This window comes from Neolamprologus multifasciatus, chromosome 15, assembly GCF_963576455.1.
Source record: "Neolamprologus multifasciatus chromosome 15, fNeoMul1.2, whole genome shotgun sequence".
In the NCBI taxonomy this organism is placed as follows: domain Eukaryota; kingdom Metazoa; phylum Chordata; class Actinopteri; order Cichliformes; family Cichlidae; genus Neolamprologus; species Neolamprologus multifasciatus.
Window position 1 is genome coordinate 38,679,201 of NC_140453.1, and position 17,784 is coordinate 38,696,984.

Here is a 17,784-nt window from a genome sequence, read left to right on the forward strand (position 1 = left end):
ATTAATTCAATAGTTAATTTTTTGAACACAATTTTTTGATGAACTTTCACTGTCTTCCCATCTTTCCCCGTCCTACTTGTCAAGCAATCAGCATTTGACTGACACATACAGTTAGGTCCATATATATTTGGACCCTGACACAAGTTATTTTTTTACCTGTTTACTGGAACATATAATAATTATAGTTATATAGACATGCACAAGGGATGGGTGTGTAGCAGTTCATTATCTGAACTGTCACACACTGTTTCAGAATGAACCACTCGTTTTTTAGAAATCAATTTGCTCTGCTTTTGGTAGAATGCTGGCCACGAATTAAATAAACTAGCTTCAGCTGTTTGTTGATAAATGTAAAAAAATTATATATAATTTATTTATAAATTTGCCCCACCTGTGGCGTAGAGAGTCACATCTGATGTGGGGGATTCTGCATGGTCTACTGCAGAATCTGCGTCTTGATGCACCAACGTGGGTTTGACCACATCAACTGACTGTGAGTGTCTCAGGCCTGGTTTCTGGTCTTTGAAAGGAAACGAAATTGTCTCCAACCTAATAAGACTATATCCTTAGGTGAAGAACTGAGAAAAGTTGAGCTTTGAAAGTGTCAGGCAGTTGCACTGCATTTATTCAGATACTACAGCTGGAATGCTAACCATTTAACACCCAGTTTGAAAAAACCCAAGACGGAGGTGATTGCTTATGTAGCCACTCATTCGACATCACATTTTAGTTTCATCAGTGTTTACTTAGATGTCATTTCAGGACTTGATGATGGGCATGACTGATGTTTAGTGGTTGATGAGATTTGATTGGTAACAGCTATGTTGGAGCATTTGAAGAAATGTGATTTTATTGGCTGGAATTTGAAGAGTTAATCTTTGAAGCTACGGATTGGCAGTTTTCTTCACCAATGCGAGTTCTCAGCTTGCTTGTAGACATGCAGGTGAAGGTTAGGACTGACTCAATCCTCAGAGTTTTTCTAGCATCAGTCTGAAATGCAGGGTTTTTATGGCTGGTGTAGCATTTCCTTTATAATGTAGTTAGCACATTTTTTTAAACAATGTCTTTTTATTAAGAGGTTTTCCTTTTATACATATAAATATAAACATATATTATACATATAAACAGAAAGAAAAGAAAAGGGTTACAGGTGATCTGTACATTTGGATTAAGTAGTACATTTAGGCTGTGAAATGAGTTCAGAAATGTATCTTCAGCTGTGAAATAAAAGGGAAAAAAGAAAAAAAAAGGGAAAGAAAGAGAAGAAAGAAAAATATAAACATATGTATGATATATCCCAAAGTAACATAAATCCTGCAAAATAATCCCATTTATTCCCACCCAGGTCACTGCCCTAAACCTGCACACTGTATTTCCACACCTGACATAAGAGAGTTTGCTGAAAATTCTTATAGATTTTGAAATGCATCAAAGAAGGGACCCCACATGCTTTGAAATTTCCCAGTGGAGTTCTGGAGTGAGTGTCTTATCTTTTCCAGTTTTAGACATGCCATGAGGTCATATAACCACTGTTTGTGAGTGGGAGGGGCAGCATCCCACTACCTCAGTAGGATTGCCCTCCTGGCCAACAGGGAACAGAATGATAATGGCTGTTTTTTAGAGGCCAGTCGAAGCACCTCATTCCCACTGATGCCAAACAGAGCAAGAAGGGGGCCAGGGGCCAGTGTCACACTGAGAATCCTGGACAGGGTATGAAAAACGTCTGTCCAGAACTGAACGAGATTGGGACAAGACTAGTACATGTGGATCAGTGAGGCTTCAGCAGTTTTGCATCTGTCACAATATGGAGTGATTTCAGGATAGATACGGGATAGTCTGGATTTTGAGAAATGGGCTCTATGCACCACTTTGAACTGGATTAAACAGTGGCAGGCACATAATGATGTTGTGTTGACATGTTGAGTATAGAAGCCCATGTTTCGTCAGAGATTGTCATGTTTAAGACTTCTTCCCACTGTGTCTTGAGCTTGGATGAAGAGGGATGTGTCAAATTTAACATTTTATTGTAAAGCAAGGAAATCAGCCCTCTACTGGAGTTGTAGGATAGTTTCTAATAGTGTAGGCTCTGGTGGAGGGCTTGAGTCTGAGGTCTGGGAACAAATAAAGTGCCTGACTTGCAAGTATCTGAAAAAGTGTGATGGTGGAAGACTTTGTTTATTAGCAAGTTGTTCAAATGATGCTAGTTTGTTGGCTATGAATAGGTCCTTAAAGCAAGTTACCCACTTCTGTGCCACTCCACAAACCCACCATCCTGGATAGAAGGTTTAAAGAGATGGTTAGATGCAATGGGGCTGAGTAGGGAGAAGTCACAGAGTTTAAAGTATTTCCTAAACTGGCCCTATATTTTTAATGAGTGCACCACTACAGGGTTGGGGATGGAGTTCCATAGTCACCCAGTCAAGACAACCACTCCGATTCTGGTAAAAGTACCAGAACACCAAACATCGTATGTTAGTAGCCCAATAAAAACAATGAAAGTTGGGAAGTGCAAACCCACCCTCAATTTTAGATTTTTGAAGATGGTCTTTAACTTAAAGAAGCCCAGATGCTTTTCTTTGCAAGCTCCTTTGACTACGATGACCTGGATGACTGAGAACCTTCACAGACATTTTTGAAGATGCATCTTATCAAGCCTTGGGCGTTTACCCTGCCATAAATAAGATGATGACAGAGTCCAGCTCATTGAAAAAAGTGTTGGGAATGAAAATGGGTAAGGCCTGAAAAAGGTATAAAAATTTGGGTAGAATGGTCATTTTAATTGAATTGATACGTCCTACCAGAGACATAGAGAGTGGTGTCCAGTGGGTGAGGGACCGCTTCACTTGGTTCAGCAATGCACTCACATTTTCTTTGAAAAGGTTTTTATGTTTTTTTGTCACTGTGAATCCCAAATATGTAAATTTTTTCCTTTCAACTCTGAAGGGCAAGCTGGTGAAGTCTAACATACTTGCTTTGCTACTTAGCGGGAAGAGCTCACTTTTATTAAGGTTCAGTTTATACCCTGAAATCTGACCAACTTGACTAAGCAGATTCAATGCAGATGATAGTGAGGCTAAGGGCTTAGAAATAAAAAGCAGGAGATCATCTGCATAGAGCGAGACCTTGTGTTCTGTATTGTTTCTCCAAATGCCGTGTACCTCTTTGCAACTGCGGAACGCAATGGCAAGGGGTTCTATGGTAGATCAAAAAGCAGGGGGCTGAGAGGACATCCCTGGCATGTGCCTCTGTGAAGTTTGAAAGGTTTTGACAATTGGAGGTTAGTTCATATTGTAGCAGATGGTTGAGAATAGAGTAATTTAATCCATGAAGTAAATTTTGCTCCAAAGCCAAATCTATCAAGGACTGCTATGAGATAATCGAACTCAATTCGATCAAAGGCCTTTTCAGCATCAAGACAGACCTGGACACTTGCCAGATTGCATTGAAGTTATAGCCAAGGAAACTTCTGAGAGATGGGTTCATCCAGCCTTGTTTTAAGTTCTGGTGGAATTTCAGGAATGTCAAGTTTAGCTAAGAACTCATTAATTGCATTGTAGTCAGTTTGGGACTCTGAGGTGTAAAGCTGTGAGTCCTGAACACTTCATTAATTTTTTTGTGATCTTTGACTATGTTGCCATCTTGTTGTTGAATTTTAAGAATACTTTGCCTTGCCTAGAACCTTTTAGAAGGCTCGCCAGTAATTTATCATGTTTGTCACCATGCATATAAAATTTGGATTTGTCATGTAAGAATAAACGTTCAGTGGAGTACATCGTGAGTAGGTCAAGTCTTGTTTTAAGTTCTACACGCTTTTTAAACATTTCATGACTCTGTTTGAGAGCATACTGTTCATCGGTCTCATTAATTTGTTGCATTAACTTTTTTCTTTCATGGGTGGACTGTTTTTTTTTTTTAATTCTTGCTGAATAAGCAATAATCTGGCCTCTTAAAGGCATCCCATACGACAAGGCTGGAAGTCTCTGGGGAAGAGTAAAGAGCAAAGTAAAAGCGTATCTCATCCTGGATAAACTTTACAAAATTTTCATCTGACAGAAGGGGTCGAATTGAAACGCCATTGTGCAGCTTTAACAGGAGGATGTGGAAGAGACAGAGACAGAGTGAGAGGTGTGTGATCTGAAAAAACTATGCTATGGTAGGCACAGGAGTGGACCTGCTGTAGACAATTAGTGTCAATTACAAAGTAATCAATTCTTGAATATGTATGTGAAAAATAGTAAGAGTTATAGATAGAGTAATCTCTTTTATGAGGATTTAGGGTACGCTAAACATCACACATTCCATATTCTGATAGAAAGGCATGAATGACAGATGCAGATCTGCTGAGAACATTACTCTTAGTGGATGAGCAATCCAGGGCTGGGTCTAACCAGCAGTTAAAATCACCCCCCAGAAAAAGAGAGTAGATAGTCGGGTAGAGAGAAGAATAGTTGTTTAAAGAAATTCTCGTCATCTGTATTAGGAGCATACACATTTACAAGGACAACAAGACTGTTATACAGTTTCCCACTGACTATGACATATCTGCCATATTTGTCTGCTATGACATTGTGGGCCTCAAACGGAATGTTCTGCCTGCCCCTCCAACGTGAGAAGAGACGGACATTATCAGAGGCCCTGACGTGGGTCTCCTGCAGGAAAGCCATGTCAGTATTATGGTGTTTCACATGTGAGAAAACCTTCCTTCTCTTGACTGGATGATTTAGACCTTTAACATTCCAGCTTAGAAAGTTTAACTGCAGACTCATCTGATTTATAGAGCAAAGACAATATGCACACTGGCCTTAGATGATAAGAACAGGATAACTTTACAGTTGGTGGAAATTAGTTCAGAACAGGTTAAAAAAAAGAACAGTGTATGAGGTTCATAGCAGTGAGCCTTACCCTCCCCAAACCCTCCCCACAACAGAAAATGGCTGCCAAAAAAAAGAAAAAAAACAAGCAGCGAGCTCTTCAAACTTAACATATTTAAAGTGTTACTCCTCCTGTCTATGATAGCAACAACCTAGGTGTTGAAGCAATCTAACCACTGCTGAAACCCCTTATCTTACTGTTAAGTTTTGAAATTGTGTATCAGCCACCAAGTCCAAATGTAATTGCTGGAGTGTTTCAAAGCAGAGTCCAAGTATGTAAACAAACAAACAACCAAACACAAAAAGGCATATGTAGTTCAATAAGTACTACTGGTATAACTGAATTATTGAATGAGAACAGACAAAGGCTACGACTAGATAACAAAACTCCCTGTCTCCATGCAACAGGTATTACGTCATTAGCCAACGAGTAGAGGTCAATGACGTTGCCTCCTTATTTATCAAAGAAAAAAATAAAATAAAATTATGGAGTTAAAAGTAATAATCAGCATTTCAGTACTATAACATTCAGACTATATCGCTGCACTTGGAGGGGAAAAGCAATGTCTTACGTAGATCCAGACTGCGCCTCTATACATGTATGGGATGTTTGGTGCCTGCATATGGTATAGGGCTGCCACGATTAGTCGACTAGTCATGATTACGTCGACTATCAAAATTGTCGACGGCTAATCTAATAGTCGACGCATCATTTTAAGCTTTGTAAGATGCTGAAAGACATAGGCATAAGTAGGTTTTAAGAGTGTAATAACGGACTGAGACAGAAGACAGCAGCAATACATCTACGAGGATGCCAGCTGCCGTTAAACCCCGAAGAAAAAGAAGCAACCTCTGGTATCGTAGTTATGTCCAAATTTAGGGGCCACATCCTTCGGAGGCCGCATTTGTGGGCCGATTACTTTACAGCGACGCGATGAAGGCTGTCCAAATTCAAAGACTTGTCCAAATGCGTCCTCCTTGTCACTACCTGATCCATACCGTTAACCCGATCAGTACCACGCATGTGCGAAAGGTGTCTACTTCCGGTCGAAGCATTTTACAATAGTTACGGGTCAGAGTATCTGTTAAGATGTTAAGAATAATAAGTATGTCTTAAAATTTTTGCAATAATGAAACATTTCAGTATAATGAAGACAAAAACGAAAAATAAACAGATAGTTACGGATCAGGACTCCCCGATTACTGCTCATGTGCAAAGTCGGACCGTACAAATCGGGTCTACCCGATCCGTACTGCGCATGTGCAGATGTTCTCTTCTTCTTTGTTTCGTTTAATGGGAGTTTACTCCCCAGTGTACAAGGATACCGCCACCTGCTGACCGCGTGAATGAACCCTATTGTAAACTGAACTAGCGTCATTACAAATGCATGTTAAATTTGATTTAGTGTATTTTTGCTTGTCTGTGAGGAGAAGATTGTTGGAATAGTGATGATGATGTCTGCTATCACTGTCAGTTGTCAGTAAACACTTAATCTGGCTGACGAATCTTCACGTGACATATTACTAAGTCAGTATTATTAAGTCTGTAATTAAGAGCCATTCTTCATATTTTACGGCGCTGTTGTTCAATCGGGACGCTCTCTGTTGAGGAGAAAAGCATGAATTTGTTTGTATACGGATTATCCATTGTTTAAATGTCCCGGGCAGTCGATAAGGAGGCAGAGCTGTTGAGAAATACTAGGAGCTAACTGGGTGCTAACCGTGTCATTCAAATACATAACTGTCGCAATGTTGGCAAAGAGAGGAAGTGGCGCATGCGTGGTACCGATCGGGTTTCCAGTACGGATTGGGTAGTATCACTCCTTTTTCACAGATTTGAAGGATGGGTCTGGTGTAAAACCTTTGTGGCCCAACCTATCCCAGGATTCATAGCGCGGCCCAGCCAATTCCCATTTCCAACAATGGTGGCAGGTACTTTTCCTTTTTTTAATATTACACTTATTACTCTTTCTGGGTCACAAAATAAACTTTTAACATATTTTCAGGCGAGAATGTAGCTGTGTAAACTTCAAATATCTGCTCGGTTTATCAAGATATTACATATTTGCAAAAGTGCTCCAACGTTTTCGGAGACGTCTGTCATCCACCAGCTCGATAGCTAGCCGGGAGCTCAAGGGTCAGTAGAGCTGCTGAGAACAACAAACTCCCAGCACATCATTTTCAGATCACCGCGGTCTTTCGCTACTCAGGTTAAACGTAATATATAAGTCACTTAGATAACCTAAAAATTTTAGTGTTTTATTTGTTCGTGAGTAAATCGGTTTGGCTGAGATTAAAGTTATTAGATTAGATATAGATAAAATAAAACTTTATTAATCCTCCAGGTGGGTTCCTCCTTTGTTTTCACACAGCTGAATAAACGTCAAACAGAAAACTAATTACACAGAAGTGTGAGATGGCCGAGAATTTACACCAGTGTCCTGTTAGATTTTAGATAGCAAGGAGCAGACAGCTGAGTTTATTAAACTCCACCGAGACAGCGGTGACACAAATCTGAAAGCTAATTTGAAGTCCAATTTCACAGCCGTTTACTTCCGGCCTACCGGACCTTCTGAGGACCCAGCCCACGTAGAGGATGCAGCCCATGAATTTGTACACAACCGACGGCTGAGTTCAGGAAATTTCATTAAAAGTTTAATAAACTATCATCTGCTCTTTATTTTTAGTTAGCACATACCTTAAACACTTCAAGATGAAAGCTAATGATAGTTATATAAGAGCAGATGCATGCTGGCTGTAATAAGCTGTACATTTTATGTCTAATGGATGCATAATCTGATTAGTCGACTAATCGCAAAAATAATCTGTGACTTGTCGGCAATCAAAATATTCGTTTGTGGCTGCCAGTGTTGGTCAAGTTACTTGAAAAAAGTAATCAGTAACTAATTATTGATTACTTCCCCAAAAAGTAATCCCGTTACTTTACTGATTACTTATTTTCAAAAGTAATTAGTTACTTAGTTACTTTTTAAAACATGATTTATCCCCTAAATAGGTAGTAAAGCAATAGATCTTTCAGCCCAATTCTTCTTTTTCTGCATAATCCCTCATATAAAATGTAATCAAATGAGAAGGTCTCTTTTTAAAACTTGTTTTATTAGTTTTAATCTTTTAACTTTATGCATCAAGCAAACATTAAATTATATGCAACATTCTCTGACTGGAAGAAATTTGTTTAACATTTAAACCTATTTTCTGCATATTTCAGCATATAAAATAAAATAATTTTTTGTGTTTACACTCTTTCAAATAGATGCGCATAAAACACAGCAGAAAATAAATAAAATCAAAGACTCAGCGGTCGTGTTGCTCTATTTTCACCTGTATAGCAGGAGTGTGGAAGGCGGAGGTTTGCCCTGGTGCAAGTGTGCCGCAGCGGTCAGTGGAAGGATACAGCAGTTTCTCTGTGGATTTCACATTCCAGCGGCAGCGTATTTGGTGCTTGCTCAGACGTTTAGGGGTTTTTTTGCTGTGAAAAGAAGTTTTCTTCCCACGCAGTGAGCAGTGGACGCTAATGTTTTTGTCACTTTTTACGGAATCAAACTCGAAGTAAGGTCAGTACTTCCACGCCTTAAACGCTGCACGGTCATACTCTCTCCCGCACTCGTTATATTATCCATTTTTGATCTGCACACAGCTGTTGCCATGAACGTTGCACTCGCTTACGTCATTGTCATGAGACACTCTCGCAAAAAAAAAAAATCAGGAGGCTAGCCATGTGGAAGGCAGTGGCGGCAACAGAGCAGGTCCAGAGACCGACCGCGAAGCCAGCGGTGGCGACAGAACAGATCCGGAGGCTGGCCACGTGGAAGGCAGTGGCGGCAACAGAGCAGGTCCAGAGGCCGTCCAGAGGCTGTCCGGAGGCCGGCCGTTAAGCCAGCGGCGGCGACAAACTCCTTCAGGAGGCCGCCCTCGACGGCAATGACGTCCAACTAGAGGCCTGGAAAGCGGCCGGCGAAGGTGAGGTGGTACAGGCCGAGCTGGATCAGACGGCGGTGTGGCAACCGCAGGACCAGACGAGGCAGGACCAGATGGCAACGTGGCAACTGCGGAACCAGACGGCAGCGTGGTAGCTGCAGAGCCAGACGCTGCAGGCGACGGTGTGGAGGTTGCAGGTGGTGACGCTGCAGGCGATGGTGTGGAAATTGTAGGTGGTGACGCTGCAAGTGACGGTGTGGAAGTTGTAGATGGTGATGCTGCAGGCGACAGTGTGGAAGTTATAGGTGGTGGAGCAGGTGGTGGCTGAACAGGCTCCCCAGAGCCGTCAGTGGACACGAGGATGTGCTGGCCGGGCTCTCCAGAACCCCCAGCTGATGTAGTTTAATGCTAGCCAGGCTCTCCTGAACCCCCAGCTAATGTAGCTTGATGCTGGCTATGCTCTCCTGAACCCCCAGCTAACTTGACACAATGCTGGCTGGGTTCTCCAGAACCCCCAGCTGACGTGGCTTGATGCTGCATGGACCCCTCGGGCCCTCCAGCGGAGACAGGTGGCTGAATGGGCCTCCTGGACCCTCCAGCGGAGACAGTCACCGAACCAGCAGGTACGGAGACCTCTGGCTGTGTGGACACTGGCTGGAGCTGAGCAGCACATTGGCTTGGAGCAGGCAGCGACAGTGGGATGCGGGCAGTGACAGTGGGATGCAGTCCTCAGAGGGCTGAAAGTGTTCTCCAACACACCTAACGATGAGGATGAAACAAACAAACAGTATTCTCAGAACAGGAGCTCTGGGGTTCATAATGCCTTGGTGACAACAGTCTGTGTAATCCCTGACATAAAAGGCGGAGGAACAGAGTCTTTCTCACTCACCCCAGCTTGGCGTCCACGAGAGAAGCTGGACTCCTGTTGGAGCCGGGAGGTGCTTGACGGTGACGGGGAAAAACTCTGGCGCGTAGGGTAGAGGAAGCAAGAAGAATGAGTAAAGTTTGCCTTATCTGACTGTTTTGTTTCGCATAATGCGCCTTATGATCTATCAGAATCAGAAACTTTATTGTCATTGTCACAGGTACAACGAAATTAAGAATGGTTCCCGATCATTGCATCATCCCTAGCAATATCAAAATATAAATAAAACAATAAAATTCAATAAATAAAATAGAATACTTAAAATACTAATAAGACGTAACAGTAAACATTCACATACATTCCCACATACATGCTTCAGACCGTGCATAGATTAACACAAGAGTGGCGTGATGGACATTTTTTTTGTAGTATTCAGATGTGTTATTGCAGTTGGATAACAGCTGTGTTTGAGTCTATTAGTCCTTATGCTGATTGCCCTGTACCGTCTGCCTGAGGGCAACAGTTCAAACAGGGAGTGGCCAGGATGTGAGGTGTCTTTTATGATGTTTTGGGCCATTTTAAAACAGTGGATGTTGTGTAGAACTTCCAGTGTGGGGAGAGTGCAGCCAGTGATCTTTTGGGCGGTGTTAATGATCCCTTGGATCTACCTTCCTTTAGCATGTCCAGAAGTCCAACTTTTTGATGGTTAGCATCTTCCTCTGCCTTTTGGGTGCTGCAGCAGGTACCTTTGACGGTGCAAAACATTTCATCGACATTGTTGTGTATGTTGGGGAGAAAACTTACAAACATACAATACAGCACTTCAGAGTCACACTGCTAGCGATCAAAGATTTATGTAAATTTGACAAGCTGAACGCATTCTGTACTGTACAGGAGACATGGCACAGAGGAGATTAATTGACAATGGTCTAAAGCCGATCAGGACGTAGAACACAATGCGCTGTAACAAAAAAATTTATATATTTTTAAAAATTCTCTCTGTAGCTGTAAGGTTAGGTCCAGATACCTAGAGCCACCAGTGTTCAGGATGTAACTCAGTGACAGAAAGCTTTGTATGCTTATCAATAAATCATAATTAACTTGGAGTAACTGATGTTCTCTATTTATTAGTACAATGTAGTATCAGCTAAGAGCTGCTAAATGTATTTGCAAGTCAAAAGACCTACAATCCAACAGTTTCGATCTTAATATTTAATGGGTTTGATTTTTTTAGCGTTTAGAATAGGGATGGGTATTGTTTAGGTTTTATCCAATACCGGTGCCAAACCGGTACTTTTGAAACCGTGCCGGTGCTTAAACGGTGCTCAAACCGGTGCGTAAAGAATGGAGAACACAAACTTTGTCCAAAGACCTCTCATGTTTAGCTGTTTTATTGTAAAAAGATATTAACAGAACAATATTAGCCTTTTCTGCAACTATAGGGCATATATGGTATCACTCTTGGCTGGAAGCAGCACTTAAACAATGGAAAAAACACAAACTTTGTCCAAAAACCTCTCATGTTTAACTGTTTTCCACTTTTTCTTTGGTCATTTTAGCCTTTTTGGCCAGGGTGAAGGGAGTATCTGCCATCAAACAAGAAGACAGCCGCATGTAACTACGACGTTGTTTGCTAGTTCACTTTACATGCATAAATTTCATAACGTGGTTAGCGTACTCAACGTAAATTACACACGAACAACATTAAGCTACTCGCGCAGAGAAGAACAGCTGCTGCTGCCGTCATCATGCGTCATCATTTCTGCTACACTGACATGGCTAGGGGCCAGGACTCTCCTCTTCGGGTTCTTGGGGGATGTTGCTAACTCCCGGTCCGATAACAGGCACCACACCGGCAGTAGATGTGCTCGGTGTGAGGTCTTGCAGTGAGCTATCAAATACGGTGCATTTCTCGTCTTTTAAAAAAATGCTATGCGTCGCCAGGTGTTTCATCAGATTCGAGGTGTTACCTCCTTTGCACAGTATCACCTTAAAGCACTTGTTGCAGGCTGCTGAGTTTGCATCTTTTGCTGAGAAGTACAGCCAGACTTTGACCGCTTCGCCTTGGGCATTTTTAATCTGTAGCTCTGCTCTAAAAGAACGTACGTACCTGGGCCCACCTACTATCCTTGGAAAGGTAAAATGATTGGCTAGAATCCAAAGTGTATGACATCTCAGGGGGAAAAAAGCACGAAAAAAAAGCACCGAAATAAAGCACCGAAATGTGCGCTGCTTTTCGGTCTGGTTACTATCGTTTATGTCAGAACTGGTGCCATAATGGCACCGGATACCGGTACCCATCCCTAGTTTAGAACGAGCTCATTTGACCTTTGCTAAATATTCTAGCTTTCAGACATATGCTTATGAGACAAGTGTAGCTTTTGAGCAGGGTGACCATTTTCATTAGCTCTTTGATTATTGGACAAAGTATTCTCTGCGGGAACTAAATATTTTTGATACATGTATGTTTTATTCAGTGAGATAATATCGACACACTTTCATCCCTTTTATGATTTTTAAAGTGCAGTTGCAAACATTAAAACACTAAAACACGTCCTGAATTCCATAGTCTCGTTTCACTCTGTGTTACCAATGTGTAAATTATTTTAGTACTTGAAACTGTATTTAATCTGTTTTTGGCAAATTAATTCAACTCAAAATGTAAGTGTATGGACGAGACAATAAAGTCTGTAACCACAACTCTACAACCATGCAAAAAGAAAAATTGCACAGTGTTGCGGTCCTGGGTAGGTGACCCAGTGTTTTGTATTTTGAAATTATTGTATAGTCTTTGTCTTACACTCTTCTTTGACGGGATGAAACCACCAAACTATTCTCAAAAAGAAAGTATCTGACTCAAAAGTAGAAGAAAGAAAAGACAAGCAATAAGGAGGGTGGGGAAACAGAAACCTCTGAGTGTACTGAATGCAGATGGGCTGAAATGTTGTTATTATACACAAATAATAGATAAGGGGCTCATTGTAAATCAGTTTATAGTAAAAGGAAAGAAAATCACCTTGATAATATAATCTCAGTTCTTGTTGGGGTTTTTTTGTTGTTGTTTTTTACAAATAACACAATCTGAAGGTGGATTGCTTGGCACTTGGAATGGTCTGTCTCTGCACATAAAAAGTATTAAACTGACTTTTTTCCCCCTTCATTGGAATTGACTGACGTACCGCTTGTTTTAGTGGTACAGGCTGTAATGAAAAACATTTATTTTCTAAATGGGACTCCGCAGCCACAGGGCTGGCCCTTGGCTAAGTGGCTTTATTCTCCTGCTTTGTCAGACTGATGAAATTGCAGTTGCTTTGCAGGTCTCCATTCAGAAGTCACTATGAGGCATTATGAGCAAAATGTTTTCCAGTCATAGAGGGGTCAAAAGCCATCCGTATTTATTCATGAGGCACTGGGGGAGCGCTCTGTCGCGAATGCTGGCCTGTTTTAAGGGCTGGATTAGACTGCACTTTCAGAGGCCCTTTTTTAACAATGCCTCTGCCTTCTGTATTGAACTGCTATTTCATAATGTAATTTACCTGCTCATGCTGTGCAAAGATTGCAGATGCACAAAAGGTTCAGACACTGAGAGCGAAACAGAAATGGCAGTGAGACCAGTGCTTCTGCACTCCACTGAAAGGATGGAGTGCCCTCTCTTGGCTCAATATGAGATTTTCTTCCAATTTTGAAGGTAAACAGTACAATATGCATCACCATAATGTGACTAAGCTTTTTGGGGGATTTTTTTCTAAACTTTTCTTTGAATGTTTTTACAAATAGAGATATGAAGTTTAGTTTTAAAGTGAGGACAGACATTAAGGACACTAAGAAGCTAAGAAACATTATTTATTTATTGAGACAGTTGAAATAAAACAGTCACAGTTTCTTAATAAATTCATTATGTAACAGTCGGGATGCAATAATTAAACACTGTTGATTAACAATGGGTCAATTGACGACATGATCGAAAAGCTGAGTTCAGTCATGTGAATTTGTCATTGTAACACATAGAAGGCTCTCCAAGGCTGCTTCTTGGCTTCTCATCAAGCAAGAGAAAAACCTTAACAGCAGTGCAGTGTTGCTGAAAAGCTATTTTGACCTCAGGGTAACTGCAGGACTGGCAGTTATCTGCAGGTTATTCAACAGAAGGACCTCTTTCAGAATATTCACCGTCATGTGGTCGTTCTCAAGAAGTATCGATTAATGAACTGCAACTTGTGCATACAGAATTGTTCATTTGGAATGCTGAAGCCAACTTTTTAAAACCGTAGCAGTAACTGATCTTTCTCAGCATGCCAGTGTATTCCATTAAATCAGATTCTCAGCTTGTCTGAAATAAATAAATAAATAAATGTAACAAAGTGGTGGTTGGGCAAGCGTTTCCTTTAATGGCAATGCAGCACTTTTCAGCCTTATGTGAGCGTGGCTTAATCACTTGTAAAACTTGAGTGAGTGTGTGTTAATAAACATTAGGCTGTCTCTCTTCCCTCGGTGATTAGTGGTTTATGTGCTTGGCTCTCTGCAGGCTGAAGTCACAGTCCTGAAGATTGATGGAGGGCCATGCTATTCAAACAGCAGGCATTGCTGAGACAGAAGCTCTTCGTTTTGGGCAGCATTGCTATCGGAAGTGTCCTCTATCTCGTGGCCAGGGTTGGGACTTTGGATAGGTAAGTCATGGCGGGTATATTTTAAAACATACATTGCCTTAATTTAAAGCAACTTGCATTACAAACTTTAGTGTCCTATACTTTTTAAACCAATCACAGTGTATGTATAACTCGGCAATGTGTAGCTTTGACAGGTACACATTTAAATCATTTTTTATCCTAAAATGGAGGTTGTGAAGTTCTCCTGACTGAGGCAGATTTTCTGCTTTAGATTAAATGAGAGAAATTCTTCCTGAAAGATTCAACTTTGGGCATCATTTCCCCAGAGAAGGAGGCGCAACTGCTATTTACTTTGAAAAACAGAAAAAAGAAAACCTTTTAACAATTTCAGATGGTCTTCAAAGAAAATACAATTCTTTTGCCCATCAATATTAAAAACAATGACCTGGAGCCAATTGACTTCTCTGATATGCTCAGTCTAATCAGTGCAACCTTGTTATGCTTTTGCATAAGTCCTGGGCATTTACCATCGTCTGCATTTTTCATTTCTTGAGGTGAAATTTTTACACTACTTAGTGCCATCAGTTATTCTGAAAAACAAACAAGTCATATATCTGGTAAATGCACTGCTGTAGTCATCTTTATTGACAAAAATGTAGTGCTTGCAATTTTGCATGTTGAAAAGGTGGTGTGGTGTGAGGACTTGGGTATGCATAAGAGAAATGGTATTCCAAAGAAATGAATACCATAGTTGATGAGGAACTAACCATGAACCAGTTGAGGGATCTGTTAGACACAGAAAAATATAAAATATGTAAAATATGAATGCAGCGTTCAAGTCTAAAAAGTGGAGACAGTTCCTTAAACCTGCATAATGGCCAGCAGGGGGCAGCAGCTTTGGCAGTTTATGGCTGTTTGTGGTTACTACTCAGTGACTGATAAATCACTATACTTCCTTGTTTTAAAAAAAGGGGTTTGGTGACAGTGAGAATATTCAGTTCAGTACCCCAGAAACAGGACAGACCAGTGGGTGACTTTATGCTTGCTGTGTCCTTGGTGCTAGGACGAGTCTGTTGTGGTGGCTCTAACTTGCAACTCACAGTACTTTAAACATCTGCTGCAAAAGCCTTAGTCTTAACATACCACAGGCTTTTCAGAGGTCTCAGAAGGTCATAGATGTTTCAGGATGTTTTTTTGCATTATCTTCAGAGAATTGTTCCATTAATAATAAGTTTTACATTAAGTAGCTTATTTAGTCAAGATTGAAGTGATAAATGTATTCTATGAGCGATAAAATTGCTTATAGAATGAGATACAAAATAAGATAGATGCGTTCTTTTCCTGTGTTTCAGGCTACAGCCCATTTGCCCAGTTGACAGCAGACTGCCCGCCCCTGAACCAGAGCAAATTCCTCTCCGCACTTTGCAGTTTAAGCGTGGCCTCCTACATGAAATCCGTAAGGGCAATGCCACCAAAGAGCAAATTCGCCTGCACAACCTGGTCCAGCAACTGCCTCAGGCCATTATCATCGGGGTGCGTAAAGGTGGCACCCGTGCCCTGCTGGAAATGCTCAACCTGCATCCAGCAGTTGTCAAGGCTTCACAAGAGATCCACTTCTTTGACAATGACCAAAATTACGCTCGTGGCATCGACTGGTACAGGGGGAAAATGCCCTTCTCCTTCCCTCATCAGATCACCATTGAAAAGAGCCCCGCTTACTTCATCACAGAGGAAGTCCCTGAACGGATATTCAAGATGAACTCTTCCATCAAGCTGCTGATCATCGTGCGCGAGCCTACCACCAGAGCTGTGTCGGACTATACCCAAGTGCTGGAGGGCAAGGAGCGCAAAAACAAGACCTACCACAAGTTTGAGAAGCTGGTCATTGACACCAACACCTGCGAGGTGAACACGAAATACAAAGCAGTCCGGACCAGCATCTACACCAAACATTTGGAGCGTTGGTTGAAGTACTTTCCCGTGGAGCAGTTTCACATTGTGGATGGGGATCGCCTTATTACAGACCCGCTGCCAGAACTGCAGCTTGTTGAGCGCTTCCTTAACCTCCCCTCCAGGATCAGCCAGTATAACCTGTACTTCAATGCCACCAGGGGATTTTATTGTCTGCGATTTAACATTGTCTTTAACAAGTGCCTGGCAGGCAGCAAGGGCCGCACCCATCCGGAGGTGGACCCATCAGTAGTGACTAAACTGCAAAAATTCTTTCATCCCTTCAATCAGAAGTTTTACCAGATCACTGGTAGGACATTCAACTGGCCATGATGAGCTCAAACTCCTCTGATGAGATTCTTTGAATTGGTGTTTATTTAAAAATGCCAAATTCTGAGACCTCGAAAGACATTAGTAGCACTTTGATGGCATTTAATACCAGGATGACAGTGTGACCAAATATAAGAGGAACTTGATGTAAATTTGTTTTCAAATGTGTGAAAGAAAAAAGGAACAAAATAGTTTCATGGTTTGACTAAAAGCTGCAGTTCAAAGCACTTGATCTTGCAAATGAACTCACTTGTCTGTCAATGTTTTCCCCATGTAGAGAAAAAAACTGTGCTGAGCTGTGTGATTAACTAAAGAGATTATTTTTAAGAGACTATCAAACACTGACATTCATGCTGTTTAGATAAGCTATAAGTGTGATGCTTTTTTTCATGAAAAAACACCTTCAAAACCGAACAGAAAAAGTTCATCATTCCTTATCGTGGTGTTTACCTGGCCAAAACTGCATGTAAAATCCAGTTGCCGGTATAACACAGTAGACTTTTGTGTTTGCTCATTGTGTTTTATTTAACGCCTGCTGTGATCAGTCCTTTAGAACAGCGGTCCCCAACCTTTTTTGCGCTACGGACCGGTTTATGTCTGACAATATTTTCAGGGACCGGTCTTTAAGGTGTCGCGGATAAATACAACAAAATAAAACTAGTACCGGTACCGAAAAAAAGAAGATTTATTCATAACACACGTGAAAAGACCCAGGAAAACCGAGTTAATGATAAAAACGATAACAAAATAACGCTGAAAACCGATAAAAACCCTGAAAACCATACATTTCACACCTGAGCCTCAACTCTCGCGGCCCAGTACCAAACGACTCACGGACCGGTACCGGTCCGAGGCCCGGGGGTTGGGGACCGCTGCTTTAGAAGGTGGCCTCCTTTAGTTTTTAACATAATACCTAGTCTGTAGAACAGACTGGCTTATCAGAATAGTTATAAGTGTTGCAAGCTTGGCTGTCACCATGTCCAAAACCTTTAAAGCATTTAAGACTTGAGCTTGTGTTTTTAAATGTAAGTATACTGTTCTTTTCCCCTACTGCTTTCTCATTGGGTTACCAACACTTAGTGAAGAAAAGAAGGTGTCCTCTGATGACTCATGTCAAACCAGCTGTTTGTTCTATGCTGATTTTTTTTTTAAAAAAAGAAATCTGTTCTGTGCAAATATTCATTCTGTATCATAAGTGTGTTGTTAAATGAATAGAATGTGTAAA

At 41.2% G+C, this 17,784-nt stretch overlaps 1 protein-coding gene across 4 annotated transcripts in view; it reads left to right on the forward strand.

Moving 5' to 3' along the window:
* Window positions 1-17,784, forward strand: part of LOC146502724 (heparan sulfate glucosamine 3-O-sulfotransferase 5) — a 117,586-nt gene extending 99,802 nt beyond the window's left edge. For all 4 annotated transcript variants that reach the window (XM_085132532.1, XM_085132533.1, XM_085132531.1 and 1 more), the window contains 2 exons: window positions 14,198-14,339; window positions 15,632-17,784. In XM_085132532.1, the coding sequence (XP_084988658.1) occupies window positions 14,233-14,339; window positions 15,632-16,562 (1,038 nt within the window). In that variant the 5' untranslated portion in view covers window positions 14,198-14,232 and the 3' untranslated portion in view covers window positions 16,563-17,784. The remainder of the gene's footprint in view (window positions 1-14,197; window positions 14,340-15,631) is intronic.